This window comes from Bombus terrestris, chromosome 3, assembly GCF_910591885.1.
Source record: "Bombus terrestris chromosome 3, iyBomTerr1.2, whole genome shotgun sequence".
Classification (NCBI taxonomy): domain Eukaryota; kingdom Metazoa; phylum Arthropoda; class Insecta; order Hymenoptera; family Apidae; genus Bombus; species Bombus terrestris.
Genome location: NC_063271.1, coordinates 18,996,047 through 19,013,037, shown reverse-complemented (window position 1 = coordinate 19,013,037; position 16,991 = coordinate 18,996,047). Strand labels below are relative to the sequence as shown.

Genomic DNA, 16,991 nt, shown 5'->3' with positions numbered 1-16,991 from the left:
CATATATTGATACACTGACTAAACGACGTATTTGAAGTTCATAAAAATCTGAGATGTCCTTCAGGTGAGGGATTTATTCTAAGTAATAATACCCATTTCTCTACACGCATTCCACAAAAACATGCGTTTGCACGAACACATACGATCCACGCACATCTATCGTCACCCGATAAGAACTCGATGCTACTGCCGCAATCCAGCGAGTGACGATCGCGATCGAACCGTCAAACCCGATTCACGTAGGCTGCTATTATTCGAAGCGAACTACCCGAGGGATGTATTGCACGAATCCACGCGATCCAGTCGCGACGACCAAATAAAATCCGATTTGCATCGATGTTTTCCCGGATGCTTTTGGGAAAAACTCGATCGGTTGGTCGGTAGCCGCGTTGTTAAACCGCGAGCCGCGTTAGGCGTGGTTCACGCGGCGTGAAACGAACGCGGCGGGATTTAAAGCTGGTTCACCTCCGACCTGGCTTGCTCGAAACGTCGATGGACAGCTGCCACTCGTAGTTCCGTGTAATTAGATGACGCGACTCGGCTGCATTTGTCACTGTCAAAAAGCCGGCAGAACTGTTGATCCTCCGGAATTTATCGCTCGAGAGGTAACTGCTCGCTGCGCCGTTTCGCGAGCTAACGCTCCGAAACAATGAGTTTTCCAAAAGGACCGTCTACGTTTTATGGCGCTGTTGGTCATTCAGAACGGATAGTTGTTTTCGCAGCTCGTTTCGTTCAGAGTGCTCTACGATTAACTTGTTCGAGTGTGTGTCGCAATTGGGAGATTCAAGTGTGAAACTATAAAATGTAGGTCTGTAGATCTTATAAAAATGTTGGGTTACAGACAGGTTTAATGAGTGAAGGAATCTCATAGATGATTAATACATTATTAAAAGCTTTAACCTCTTAACCTACAGCATAGTGTGAGAGACGTGATACGTCGATGTGATTGATTTATTATTTACTTTAAGATAATAAATCTTTCTTGTTCGATGATCAATTGGTAGTAATTGTTTATCTTGCAAAATAAAATAGGTTATATCTTACACACGCATTTATGTATCAAAAGATATGTGCGATTTACACAACTTCGAGTGCTCAGTCAAACCGTGAAATGGCTCGACATGTGACCGACCATATTGTTGTTTATGACACGCGCTATTCCAACTTAATCGTGAAGCAAGACATTAAGAATCAAAGACCAGAGGTAAAAAACCATTCACAAAATTTCGTACGTCAAATATACATAATGATGATCTGTCTATAACAGCCCTAAGATGATCGATGGTCAACCCCAGTCTTGCCATTCGATTTTACCGAAACAAGTAACGCGACAACAACCGAGTCAAATTGGTCGTAACTAAATTTGATATCAATCATCCTGATTTTAGCCTGTCCAGAGTCTAGGCCAGAATGGATGGAATTAACTGGCGGGGGTGCGGTGTGTTATGCCCCGTCACGTCTGGGCAAACTCGTACTGCGTATCACTGGATTTCCAAGAGTCACTCAACAGTGTCATCAGAGTCAACAACAAGAGGACAGTCACCATCGCGAGACCAGGCACTTATATCTCGGCTTTCACCACCCCTGGGACAGAGACTTGTGGAAAAGTTGGATTAAACAGGTAAGTCAAACAACGTGACAGAACAATTTACAACGAGGAAATTTCGTTTCTATATATCAATCACGGTCTTAGACATTTTCTTTCTTTACTCTTTTCTGTTTTACTTCTTTTTGCTATTTCTTCAATGACTCTGTGGCTCGAAGGAAAAATTGTATCAACCAAAGCGTAAAAACAGAGTATGAGGATGGATATACAGGGAGTTTCAGATGGTCTCGATAAATTACCCTAAAAATTTTAACCTGAATAAAGTTTCTATGATTATCGGTCACTGGTTAAAGGTAGTAGAACACGGTATGAAAATTTGATCGCTTGTTTCTGAAATATCCTGTATCCTTTAATTTTTTTTTTTCTTTTTTTGAGATTTTAGGGTTAGTGGATCGTGGATTTGTTAGAATAATGAGCTGCAAGTCGAGGCAACTATTCAACAAATTTCTCACACGCGGATATTTAAACGAAAACTTCCCCACGACTGTACAGTTTTATCGCTCGTTTCCCTACATCAATATTAATTAATTTTAATCGTTAGCGTTCACAAGGGTTTTCGCGAAATTAATTCTAATTATCGGCATTAAACTCTCCGCGGGTAGAAGACGCTCGGCCAAAACGTGGAAGAGTTTAATCGCCGAACGCGTTTCACCGAATTGCGGACGAAGGGGGATTAAACGAGTTGCCAATTTCAATTAAGAGCACGATTACAAAGAAACCGTCCCTTCGCCCCGAAGAAAAGCCATTTGGCTACGGTCAATTTAATTTCCAATCTAATTTTTAACGCTTGCTTCCACCCAAGAATATTCTATTCTTCCCTTAAAGAACCATCGCTAAAACAGAATGAAATGGAACGAAATGGAATTGAGCTTCGTTCAAATAATTTGGAATAAATATTTATCGTGGTCGCGTTCGTTCCGCGTGAAAGCTCTTTGCTTGTTCGTGGAAAAACTCGAAAGGTATATTTGAAATTTTGTCTCGAAGAGTTTCGAGATTGAAGGTGAAATTGTTTCGTTTTAGAGATTTTTCTATGTGCACTGTACGAATAGTTTGTGTACGGTACGATGGAATGGGGAATAATGTGGTGAAAAAATAAATGGGAAATTTGAGCTGAAATTGGGAGGGAATAGAGTTTGAAAATTGAGGGGACACGTGTTTTTGTTTGTGGCAGTTTTGAGGGGAATCTTGTACGGCGAATTTTAATACAAGTTTTCTTAGACAATGTGCAAATATTAATAAGGAATAACCAAGGTATAAATACAATTTTTGCTCTAATAATGCATCCAATACAATTTATTATAAATAAATATAATTTATTTGACTTTGCAACGCGTGAGGAAGTTGTCAAATAAAATTGACTTTGACACGAAACTCTCACGCCGCAACTTTAGCAACAAACAGTGCACTGAAAGCAATATAAAAGAAGTAGAAAAGTAGAACGAAGAAGAAGAAGAAGAAATGAAAAAAGATAAAAAACGTGTCAAAAGTAAGATGACTTCCGCAAGAGGAATATCAAAGTCGAAATCAATCTTCGAGGGGCGAATGTTTGCCAGACAATCGCGACCGACTTAAACTTTAAGCTTCTGCCGGCGAAAGCAATTCCAGAGAAGCTGGCTAGGCTAACTCGCGGAAGAATGAGCGATCCTTATCCTTGCCGCTTGAATTTTGCATGGCATCCTGGAAACGAACACCCTGCTCCTGGACCAGACGAACCGAGGCTAGGGGCTTTCGTTATAATATTCACAAAGCGAGAAAGAGTGAGAGAGGCAGGTAGGGACAGTTGTGTGGAAATGAGGTGTAGCTATGAAGAAATCGTAAGTTTTCGCCGACGTTGCGGATAAAAAGATAAGAGAATTTTTTAAATATGCCTTAGTTTTCTTATGAGCACAGTATAGTTGGAGATTTACGTGCTTACGAGAAACGACCTATTTTCCATTACAAATATTACAAATAAAAAATGTCTGTTGATATTAAAAATTAAGAACTATAGGTACATGTGATAACAAGTTTCTCATTTCGCGTTAAATTCAATCTTCATTTAAATAAGAAACAATACTTCATATACACCAACCTAGTACTCATTCATGCCGTTTATCTTGAAACTACATATTAAGCAACAATATAATATTTTATGTCCATAAAATCACTCCAAAATCAATGTCGATTCTCTGTATTCACTTAGACCTGCACTGCTGATTCCAACGACGATATTTCTGGAAGGTATAAAATCGACGTATCTCACAATAAAGCGGTCATTTCGAAGGTCCACCACTGGTGCAATATTCACGATCGTAGCGCACGTGTTCCCTCAGAATCGAGAATTCACCAGCCGCGCGAGTCTGAACGAGATTCAATAAAGTACCTGGAGAGTCCGACGGCCAAACCATCGAAGAAGATCAATGCTTTTGCATTTTCCGCAGACAGAGATCGTTATCCGTCGCTGGCTAGACGCGGAGGGAATCGAACAATCGCGTCGATATTTGTTTGAACGCTGGTCACAGAACTGACTTATGGGATTATATCCTTGCTTGTAGCAGGAAGCCATTGACCCGGGCAGCTCTAGCCGACTTCGAGGTCCGTTTCCTTAAAAAGATACCAGTCGTCGATTCTCTCTCTGGTTGCATTCACCACGAGACCCGATACCCTGTCAGGAATAAAGAAAATCCGTGGGTTCAATAAACGGCCCGCTCTAGAATTCAATCGGCATCGCCTGCTCGATATTTCATATTTCTCGATATTAGTGCACGAAACTTCGTCGAGTAGTTTCTGCGTGCACACGCGGACGATTGCGGTTTCCGGAGCCAATAACAGGGGGTGGAGGAAGGGGTCACGACTCGATGATTACGATCGTGTGGCTCGTCGGACCGATGGCATGTCTGTGGAATGATGAAAAATAAGTTTGGTCTTGGGGTTTAGGATTTCGTGGGTTTTGTTTAAAAATTGATAAGTAAACATGAGATGTGTGGATCAAAGTATAGGCAGACCATATTAAATCATCGAGCGGTAATTTACTTCTTCCTAATTTTCTGCTGCCGCACATATTTGTTTTGATATTCCACGCACTAACTGTTAAATACTCTCAACGATATCTTTTTTTTCGTATCCTCATTCATCGAGCCGTCTGAGGCTTAATTATGTATTTACGGTACTTGCTTGTTCGAATCTTTTGTTACCTCGAAATAAAGGACGATCCTGTAGAACATTACAAAGATTAACATTCGGATGAAATCCGATCAAGCGAATAATCCGTAAGCAATTTTATAGCGAGGGAAACATTGACAAAGAGCAAAGAGGAAGCGACGCAAAGGGAAACGATAGGAGATAATACCGTTACGGGATGTCGATCCAGGCGGGCCACTGAATCAGAAAGGTGCACCGTACATTCGCAAATGAGGCCAAACACGCGCATCCGCCGCGTTTTGATGCAGCTTAATCGAATCGTCCCACCAATAACGAAGAGATGCCGGAGTTGCCCGTGTGCACCATAGTTGGCTAGGTGTTGTGGACACTAATCCACAGGGACCAATTCGATTTACGCGTTCGGGCGTCTCCGAAATTGTACCATAAACGCGAACGATTACCGATCATACACGGGTACCACCAGGTTCGATAGTGGAGCTTCGTGTGGTTCTTTGAACTTTGCTTGTGAAACTGGGTTAATTATAGCTGAAAGGAAGCAGGATGAAACGAGGATGAAAATAAATGTCGCGTTGTGTGTTATTGTTTGCGAGTTTCTGAATATTCTCGAGATTAGGTGCCATACTGATGAACAAGTTTTCTCATTCTTTTTGTTATCGAACAGAGAGCAATGTGCACGTGGCGAAAAAATTTCTAAATTCTTTGATACGACTAAAAAAATTCGATATTATATAAATGGAATGTGGAATCTGTAATGTAAGGGATCACGCATATATCAATTTGCAGTATATAAAATCTATAAAGACGTTTTCCTCCTGAGAGGAGGTCGACGACGCGACGCGTCAAACGCCATGGAGAAATCAAAAGAAGGAGCGTCCTTTTATATCTCAACCGGATAACGACGGAATGATCGAGAAATCGAAAAGAGCTACGAGAAGACAATTGGGAATAAGAAAGACGATGGTTGATGCTATCGAGTGATTCAGAGCACCGAAAACGGGAGGAATTCGAAATGATGCAAACATTGGCCTAAGGGCGTTGTCGGAATATGAAATCACGATGAACAAACTTTAATATCCAAATGTAGATCACGGAATGTCAGTATTGGCCGCAGGAAAAGACAAGAAAGCGGTTGGAACGTCTTTTGTGTTCCGTCAGAAGCGTTACGAAAACGTTTCGCGTTATTGCTTCTCTACATATATATGTACCTACTGGCAAACTGCTAGTTATTCGGGATATGCGCGGATCGATCTCTTATCTTAGAACGATAGAAGTCGCGTTGCCTGCGCATTTCCAATTCTTTCCAATTTATATGTCACAAAATCGTACAAGCATAAATTTAAAAACCTGTTTTATTGTATTCTTTTGTATTTTTGTACTTATATACATAGAGAAAGAAGCTATAAATATTACGACAATACAACGGTTATCTATTTTATTAGTTACACGTCACAATTTTGAACATTTAGCACAATTAGCGTAATAATTAGACTACTGACTTTTACGCAAATTCATAGTTCTATGAATACAACATTCTGCGTTTGTGAATAATTTCACAAAATGGAATGTTCAGGGTGGAAATGGTGGATCGTGTCGCAAAATGCAAATATTAGCTGGCAAATTTTGCAAGTATTTCGGACGCAGGTGCCCAGGTGAACTGGTCGGCATTAACTATATTAGCTGGCAGACATAACATGAATTATGGAAGAGGATTTATCCCCTTTCCCTCTAGCAGACAGCAACTTTGATGGCTTCAAGTATCGACGTTACGGTAGCCGTAACAGCTTATAATCGCCTATTACCAATACTGACGCACGGTATTAGACAAATTAACCTTAAACAAACTAGTGGACAATTTGCTCTGTGAGCTTTGAATGCGTTCTTCGTAGATTATATATCCTCACGTTTGCATATCGACATTACGACATACTCTTCTCATACTTAATAATTCAACGATCTGTCGTTCCTACTACTTTAATGTTTTATACAAATATTTTGTTTCATAACGTGGCAGTTCATATAAACGTTGTTTTTTTCTCGTCGCATATAACAAAATCCACTGCTCCTTCGCGTTAGCGACCGCTCGGAACAGGAGATAAATGAGCAGCAACCGTATTATCATCGAAACACCAGGGCATGACGTGGATCAAAAATTAAACGATCCCAGCATCGTCGTTTCGTTAGGTCGGACACTTTGACGGGAAACGAGGAAAGCAGGAAAATAGCCAGCGCGTGCGTTGAATTATTCAGGGATGAGCCAACGACACACGCAGCTCGCGTAGGAGAATCCGAGCGCGCCATCCTATTTGTATCGTTGATCGGTGAATATTTAGCGACGATATTTATCCGAATCATGATCTCGTATTTCGTTCCAGTGTGTCACGTTCACATGGCTACGTTCGATCGTTCAATCGACTGAATCAAAATCAATATTCCTCGCAACAAATTCTCGTGACGCGTTGCTGCGGTCCCTGTTCGATCTGACGAATACAAAGTTTTGTTTGCACCGCTTTGATACGTGCAAGAAACTTGCTCGATCATTGCTCACAAACTTGCACACTTCTGAACGGCAAGCGAGATATTTTGAGCTTGTGTATTGTTTTATCGATGGATGAACACCATGTACGATGGCAAGAGTTGATAGCAACAGATTGAAGATTGGATATACGAAAGTTGATGTGAGCAGATACCAAAAGTCTCGATCACATTGGTCGTTTACCTACCTAGATTCAAGTGATTTAAGTTAATGGATCAAATTAGTTCCAATGAAACTTGAAACTAAATAGTATAAACTGTGCAACTGTAAATACACATAGCGTCAGGGAATTTAGAGAACGCAGACACTGGGCGATTATTCGCATCTCCTGTGCCATTGCATCATTAATTAATCGTATTCATTACGCTTCATGCCTGTGGGAATTCGGTGTGCGTCGCCGAAATCGAAGTGCCACGCATTCATACATACTGTTTTAGAACATTTGCTATATCAGTACGGTGAAACCGTATTCAAACTCACGGAAAATTAATCTAAATGCTGATTATCCGACGTGCAACGATAATTAACGCAACAAAAGGAAATTAACGTTATCATAAACGTTATGTGGGTAGGGTTCGCTTACAAGCCTTTGTTTCAGAAGGTTATCTGTTTGAAAAAAAATTTTCCACCGAGCATCAGAATTATAATAATAAAATATTGGAAACATATAAAGTATTAAAATGCGATAACAAACGATACCTGTCCAATCGTCCAACGAACAAAAATTCTGTTCTACTCGCATTTCGCAAATCACTCGTTAACACACGACACATATCTCGTTCAATTTTATACTGGCACGCCTCGTCGAATTTATTTCGTGGTCAACAATGCTTCCGCTGTAACGAGACATTAAAATTTCCCAGCCGATATTATTGTGGAGCAGCGGTGATACAACGATGTTAAATATTTAATTTATTTTTCGAACTCGCAAATTTACGTCGGTATTCTTCGGACAATATACGTACGTACCTCGAAACGAAAAATTGCCATTCGCCATTCGAGCATCGTGCTTCGGCCTAATTCCCATACGTTCGACGTCCGGAGAAAAGGAAACGACCCTTCGGGGGTTGGTAGAGGATGAACGAAACTATCAGCCACACGAATGGTTGGAAATTAGGACTAGCAGTTTTTCGGCTATTTATTGCTCGGCCTTTGAAGTTATTCGAAAGCTTTCAGGAAGTTACTGTACCGCTCTCTTTTGGGTTCACGGTACAGAGGTAGATTTTGAGATTTGTCGGCGATTCGGTTAGTTCTATTCTCAATCCTCGTGTGTTCAAATTGTAATGTGCACGAATTTCATTTCTTTCGATGTTTTATTGCATTTAAATGAAAAATTCTGATGCTCAATGTCGGAATGAATAAAACGATGAAAAAAGGAGCAGAAAGTTTAAAAAGCTGATTTCATAAAAATTGTTTTCCGTAGCTACTGAATGTAGCGGGGTTGTAAATTTCCATTCTCTGTTCCGATAATCCTCCGAATCTGAATACTAATCCTTATGTCATTATACCGACAAGAGACCATTTTAATAATCATTTAATAAACTGCTTTCAATCGAGATTCTATACCGGATTCGGTACAATTAAACGTAAAGAAAACCGAGGCGGATAACGGTGCTCAGAGTCGCGATACTTACAAGCGTCTCCAATTTCGAAGTTGTTCGAGAAGATATAAAGTTCAAATGGCGATTTCAGTCGTAAATCTTCGATTGGATCGTCGAGGTCTGCGGCGAAATCCACTGTAAATCGCGAAAGTTTCTTCTTAATCGCTGAAAGGCAGTTCGCGAAAGTTACCGCTTACAACATCCCTTCGATTTCCACCACCTCTCCCAGCCGATCCCCTCAACCCCCTGTTTCTAACTGTTCGTCCTTAAAAGTCTTAACATCGTTCGAATGTAATACAGACGTCGAATTTTCCAGAACTGAGGAACTTGCTCGCGATCTTGGCGCGATAAAAAGTTTGTTATCGAGCCGATTGTTTCGACGTTTGATGGCTTTGGTTAAAAATGACGACGAAAGCGCCCACAAGTAGCACGTTTAAATTTCCCATCGTTGGAAATTTCTCACGATCCAAAGAAACGGAATATTTGATGGAATAGATTTTATTTTTCCTAATAGATTATATGCTTTCTTTCTTATGAAATTATTGATTTTATACATGGCGTAGACAGTACCATTTGCAGTGTACAATAACTTTTGTATTACATGTATCATACAACGGAGCAATTCTTTTGCTTTTTTTTTTTAAGCGAAGTTGAAACAAATTTTACAGTTCGCACGATGCTTAGGAAACGTTTCATTTGTAAACCCAGTTTATTAAGCGGGAAGCAAAAAAATTGCAGAAAATGCTTCGTTTGAGGTTCAGACGTACCGAGAAGAAAAGTAGACATCATCCTCTCTGGATGAATTTCGTCAAAGCTGGACCCTTAAAAGGTTAATCCTTCTACGCTCCCTACGTCCGCCATTTCTTGCTCATTAATTCAAAAGAATCTTTCGAAACTTATCCGCAAAAGACCCGCGAAACGTTCAAAGATCGGAAACAAAAGGAAAAAAAGAAGTCGCTACTCGGCTTTCAGCGAGTCTCTTTGATTTATTTCCAGCTTAGGCATCCAATCCCCCTTAACGTGTTGAGTTTTCTCGCTTCGGCGTCGAGTGACATTCCGGCTTCCGCCATTATTCCGTCGGAGGATCGTCTCTAGAGGGAGCGAGTTACGGACACGAGTTCACATGAATTTCCGCTCGTTAGCAAGCACACAAAGAGGAGACACAAACGCGTGCAGAAGAGATCCGTCACCCTCCCTTCATCCTCGGCTTTTTTTCCTCTCTTCTGTGTAAAAATCGTCTTCAAGGGTCCTTGAAACGTTGAAGAGTACCGCGTGACACGATCAAAGAATACGTACTGATTAAAGTATACTCTTCCGGAGAAGCGTTCGCGCGAAACTATCGCACTGAGGGTAAACTCGTCGAAGTTAAACCGCTTTAACGGCTGTCGTGTACGTCCTGTGTATTCTATTTAACATTATTTTAACTCTTGAAGAATTAAAAAAAAAAGGAGGAAGTTTTTAGATTGACAAAATTTTACTTTGTATGCAGGCTGGACTTGCTGGTCGATCGAATAACAAAATTCTTCCAGTGTACGAAGTTTGTACTCTTAGTGAAGTGCTGGACTAGAAATGTCCAAAATGTCTCACACGCGATGAAGTTCCAGAATCTTTTTCAATCTCCGACCAGCACCGGCTGTAAATCTTAAATCACGCTCGAACATTATTCAACCATAGAACTCGTGCGACGTGCACAACCGATTGCGCGCTTCCCACCATGTCGTCCCCTCAAATTCAGACAATTTTAAAACTTTATAGAGAAGAGAAATTTCTCAGGACGCAACTTTCCACGAAAACAGGCGTCAAATGACCAAAGCTCGAGTAACTACGAGATACGAGATAAAAAACGACAAAACGACATGTCGATAATTGACGTTCATCGCAGATGCAGGAAAGATTCAGAGAGGAAGAAAACCAGTTTTTGTCCTACGCTGATTTTTAAAAAATTCTCGCAGTGGTAAGAATCTTTTCCAGTTGCTACAAAGAAGCAGGCAGAAGGACAATAACTCAGGTGACATTCACGACAATTTGTCTTAATAGTAAATATAACTATTTGCACATTTTTTCTCAACTAAAAGCACATTTACACTTCCATGGTACTACTCTTTGACTTACAGCACAGACGAGTACAAGACAAAGCAAGTATTTCGTCTGTGGTAATGGAGACGCGTGTTTTAGTTGAGGAAAAACTTTACACTTCCAGGGAACGTCGCTTCTTTCCGTTGGAAAGTTACGAAACGGCTTTTAATCAATTTGTCGGGGAAATCGCGTTTGTACCGTGTTTCAAATTTATGGATCAGCGTACGAAAAGAAAGATCGTGGTTAAAAGAATTGTTCGATGGAAATTATTAACAACCCGTGATTGCTGGCGCCATCTACAGCCGGTAAGAAAAGCAGAAAGAAGTAATTTGCGTTTGGCCGTAAAAGCAGCGATCTGTAAAGAGTTGAATTACTGAGAAAATAAATTATTTATCTAGCAGCGCTATTATAGCGTATTTACTAACAATGAAATTTAGCAGAGAAAAAGTTAAACATTTTTGTTCAAGTTAATGTAATTATTACATACTACTAGATTACAACGACATTAGAAAAGTATCTTAATTTCTGTTAGACTGCTTTTCATAAAATGTTTATTACGACCGCTACTTAAAAAATTTACATTTAGCAAATTTGGAAAGTTAGATTTTTAAATTTTAATTCTAACGTAACTTTTTGAAAAGACTCCTTCTCACGTGTAGAAGTGTTCTTTTACTTGCAGTCTAAAAATCAGTATGAAATATTTACAAAGAAGAAGATCGAACGCCAGACACTAATAATAAATAAGCTGAATTCCGTTCCATTTGAATGCTTGTTTATTTCTACAACGATGAAAATTTAAGATTTCTCAAAACTTTACACCAAGACACGTATCTCTGTATATTTCTTTTCCAATGTTGAATGTAATTTTCTTCGATTCTCCGTTGACCTCTAACTCTTCGAAACTTTATATCTCGCGTATTTTCTCTCCTCTTTCTCTCGAGGGAAGCTTAAAAAATATTTCCTACTCGCGGTAACATTCCTTTCCTATTATTTCTAAGTAAACTGGGCTTACTCTGGAATCGCTAGAAAACATTTTCACTCTGTGTGTCCAATGGAAAAGAAACGATTAAAATATTGAATTCATTAATAATATTAAAATTAATATTATATAGACTCGATGAAATTTTATTTATTTTATCTAAAAACAGAAGGTAACATTATCTATTACATTCCATTGCATTTATTTAAGCCGATGCAGAAAAATTTCCCTTCAATTCTTCTGCATCGGCTATTTTCGTCGTTCAGAAATCGATCGAGACGAAACAATATCCTGCACTGATCTCTTCTTTTTCTCTCTTCAAATTCTTTTCTGTATCTCTGCCATGAGACGCGTTACCTTTCCGAATTGACGATCGTTCGTGATCAAAGTGATTGACCCTGCAGAATCGGTGCCGGTGGCCACGAAATTCGTCGACCCGTTTTTACATTCCGAAAGAGTCCGACTAAATTACGAGTTTCATAATTCATCGAGTGGTACATCGATTTGAAAGCTCTCCGGTCGGTGCACATAAGCGAGAAAAAGAGAAGGAAGGAAGGATCGACAGACAGAGACTCGTCTTCGCTTCGGGGCGAATCCAGCCTCGAGTGGCTGGAAGCTTCGAATTGCGGGCAGAATGTGTCCGTTCGAGCTAGATGCTTGCTCTTCCGATAAAGATATTAAGTAACGAACTGGATCGACGAACGGGACTGCTCGTTTTTCCAACATTTTCCTTGCCTTTTCCTCGCTCTGACACGACAACGCAGATATTTCTTCAGTTGATGGCGCTTCCAGGTTATTAGGAAGCTTAGACAGACGTGGCGTCTTTTTAATGCTAATGCCGTTGATGAAACAACGAGGAACGGGTTAACGCGGTTACGTTATTCAAAATAGTGTAACAAAACAAATAGAATATGATATTTTTATTGAAAAATAATTATTTCGATAAAAATTTTATCGAAATTTGTAGGATTATCGAGATGTTGTGATAGAATCCTTTAAAACTCACAAGGTTCTTAAATATCAGAAAAAAAATCCACTTTGAAAGCAAACAAAAATTTTCTTTCGGAGATCCAACAAAGGTTCGTACGTCCCGTGCACGCTATAAACTTGTATTGCAGTTCGTTACTCTAAACATACTCATACCTCGCGTCTCGCCCTAACCTATGCCAAAAGCACTTGCTCTATCAGAAACCATCGTTCCGCGTATCGTCGATTGGCTGTGCCAACCTAGAACACCGATAGAACCCTCGAAAACAGAAATTGGAAGACCAAGGAACGAGTTTATCGACTAGAGCACGGAAGAATGCTTATCTCGTTATTCAAATATCGTGATGGAGCTCGCGTGTATCAAATATCTGCTCCGCTCTCGCGTTACCACGCCGCGACTTCTACCACCCCCTCTGTTCCACCTCCGATAAAAGACTTCTCGCCGAGGCAGAAGGCCGTTCCTCCCGCCAAGTCGAAGTTCTGTTTCCGCCGTATCCCCAGGACACTTCCTATATTTCCTCACTGTATTTCTGGCTCACTGTTCCTATTCCCCCACCCCCAATCCCCAGTTGTTCGCCCCGTAAATTGCGACAGAGCAGAAGATACGGCCGGGGGCCTTATCTCACCTGACGCGACTCCCAACTTTTTCTAGAATTTCCCGAGCACCGCCTCTGTTTGGATCAAACGAGATGGCTCGGCGTCCACTCGAGGATCGGTGCTCCAGGTGAGCTAGGTCGTTGAACCGTTCTGTTAATAGCGAAGGATATATCGATTAGAGAACAGTTATATATGGGGGAAAAATAATAGTGCTAGTAAGCTTGGTAACGGTATGATTTAATTCAATATCGTTTACGCCAACACAAAATCAAGCATGATGCTCCGTCAGTCTATATGCACGCAGTCATCATTCGTCAGTAACTCCTCTTGTCACAACGGCTCTCTTTCACGCCGACCACACTCCTTGACAACGCTGACAACATCACCCCCAACGAGGACAACACTTTCCGACCACGCTGGTGTGATGTCAATCCATATCTAAGGCCAGATGTGTGCAGGTCCTCATCGCGTACCGTTAATAACCCCAAGAACTCACCATAAACTTAAATTTTCAGTTTATTAACCCTGTAAGTGTTATCGGTTTATGGATGGTCCTTGGAATAGTCCTTAGGTTTATCGCACGTTCTTACAAATTACGCAGAAAGCGGGTAGTTACCTAATGAGAAAAACGAATATTTGTCTAACGGAAAAGCTGGTTTTTCCCATGAACAATGTCACCTGCGAGCTACGTTGGTAGGAGGCTTCCTCCTCCTATCTTCATTTATTAACGTGGGCTATAACCAATTGGCATTGCGGATCGTCACCCTCACTTTTCCTAACGAAAAGTGTGAACAACGAATCCGCGTTGTTAGTTCAAAGGGCACACCCACACCGTGCTTTCCTCCGTAATAATACGAGAACACCTCTGGACTGAAAGTAAAACCTCCAATCAGTCAACATCTCTCAGATCAGTCTGTAAACTGTGCTTATTAAGTTGTGTTATTCAGCAAAGTTCGATAGAAAAGGAAGATAGTAGTTGTGTTACGGCTCAACCTTCTTGTCTTTAAATCCTAAGTCTTAATTTTACGTGACACTGGCAATACTGAAAGCTCCCCAACTCACTCACGGCTACCTTTTATGCTCGGCACGCACATGTCCCATGGTTAAATAGACCTTCTTATTTATTTCAATTTATTTTCAATTTACTTACGCATTACATGTATTGAAAAAGTTACACAAATTTTACTTTTTAATAGAAAATGAAATAGATATATTATGTATTAAGTAAATATATTATAAAATATTTGTAGAGTAGAAAATAAAAGCTATCGAGAGCATGCAATTTGTACCAAATATCATCAGCTATGTTAGTACTGAAGTTAACAATGTACAACGGTGTGCAGAAGTTTTCATTTAATAAATAGCGATATTTCAGAGAATTTTAGCTAACATTGTATAGAAATGTTTATTGTTCGACTATACAGTAGACTTTTGTAAAGAAATTTCTAATGTATGCTTCATAGCTCGTAAACCAGCAGCTCGCACGGAGAATCCACACTCCGGCGTACAAGTTTCCAACGCGTCACTCATTTTTACGACCGACTTCGCGATGTCGAGATCGCATTTCCCTTTTCTCCTTTCGGTTTTTTCTGCCGCGGTGGCATACTGTATCGCACCGCTGTTTTATATCCCCGCGTTTGCATTTCACGCTGCGCGAAGCGTGTCGATCCAATCTCCAGTTGTTCGAACAAGTACCACAACAAGCAATACGCAACTATATACGTTGCGCCTGTTCATTACCGTCCACCTGAGTTTTCTCTATGATCGTTCGATACGTCTACGAGGTTTCCTTCATAGATTACCATCGCTTCTATTTTCCTTCCTCGATGGTAAAAGAAATTCGAACGTTTTAATTTTAAGGGATTTTAATTAGAACAAAGATAAAAGATAAGAATTTGAAATAACCAGTCATTTCAATCGCTTTATTGCGTAGTAAATTTAGCATTAAATTTTACTTGAGCCTCGCTGAAAAAGCATCGACGTGTACAGGCTCGTTCGAAAATAAAGAGAACCAGCTGCAAGTCATTAATTACTCTGTCCTTGGTTCAATGATCATAATGCAACGAATAATCACTTCACCGACGTTTAATTACAAAATCGTACCTCGATGTGGTTGTAACAAAAAAAAAAGAGAAAGAAAAGCGACGTAACGTACCTACGTAATTACTAATTAACAAGTGCTAATTAAACGTGAACAAAGGGGCCGGCAAAATATACTCCAATAAATGCGGTATTATGTACTCTGGAAGAAAAGTGACATAACAAAGGTTGATAAGTTGCGCATAACATAACTGAAATTGATGTGTCTTTACTAACTTTTAATTGCCTGATCGGAGAAGTTTCTGGTTAAGAGACGACCCAATTGACGGGTTACAATGAAACGAGGAATAGAACGCTAGTCATTTGGAAGCTCGATTAAACTTGGCCATGTTTAGAACGAGTTTATGCCATGAATTTTACAGACAGGCAACCGATCGAACCCGTAAACGTCTGCTTTCATCGATATTTTTAGCTCACGGAGGAACGTTCGATGTTTTTGCACGATAACTTTCCACTGAAAGCGAAGTTTAACATTGCCGGTTCTTTTTCACCACAAGTCAGAAGTTTGTTTGCAATTTTCTGTCAACGGAGACAGCCAATTTTCCTTCAGTTCGATCGAATATTCGGCCTGGTCTTTGGTTTCTTGTACATGTGTGTTCATCGTGTACATGTATACTTTTCTTTCATTTTTCTTTCGTTTCTCTTCCCACTAATTCGATATCTAGCCGAAATATCGAGAAGTATAAATGCACCTCACGCGAAAATTTATCGCCGCGACATTAAATAATGAAAATAAAAAAGAAATTGTCGGATGAAAATTTCCCGCAACTAGCGCAATCTCTATTTTCTATTAATTACTCCATTAATTGCAAATCCTTGCGCAACACGAAGTAGATATTCCCTTTAGGTATGACGAGCAATTAACGAACGCAGGTTGCAGCGTTTCCAGCTGAAAATTTACGCGAGCCACGACTACCGAATGTTTCGCCTCTGAATCAATTTCAATTAAACGTTTGACGATTCGAGTTGATGTCAGTTTTCAGGTCGCAATTCTAATTAATTTCCGTCCGCGTTACGGACCGACTAATGGGGCTATTGACGCAAGAATAACGCGTTCGTAACTACTATTAAAAAATGGAAACAATCGAAATAATCGAAGTGAAATAACTCGTTAAAAATGAAATAATCTGAGTGATAAGATCAACGATTAGACGCGATTGTTTAATTTCCCTGTTTTCATTGTTCCTCGTTACAATGTAGCTACGAAATTAATATAAAGTTTAGTTACCTGCAGAGCTCCCAATTAGTTCCAGTGTCATACATGTAGGCCACTGACCTAGAAAATCTCTATACCTCTGCCACATTTTCACAATAGGGTGCCAGAAATATCAGTTTAGACGTCGCCCCGCTTCCTACGGGTACTGTGTACAT

General features: G+C 40.1%; 1 protein-coding gene across 3 annotated transcripts in view; it reads left to right on the top strand.

The window, feature by feature from the left end:
• Nucleotides 1–16,991, top strand: part of LOC100646325 (PH domain leucine-rich repeat-containing protein phosphatase 2) — an 83,522-nt gene that overhangs the window by 44,570 nt on the left and 21,961 nt on the right. For all 3 annotated transcript variants that reach the window (XR_007227803.1, XM_020867954.2, XM_048414725.1), the window contains exon 5: nt 1,389–1,621. Coding sequence is in view for 2 of the 3 variants with exons in the window: in XM_020867954.2 (XP_020723613.2) it covers nt 1,389–1,621 (233 nt within the window). In the remaining variant the exon portion in view is untranslated. The remainder of the gene's footprint in view (nt 1–1,388; nt 1,622–16,991) is intronic.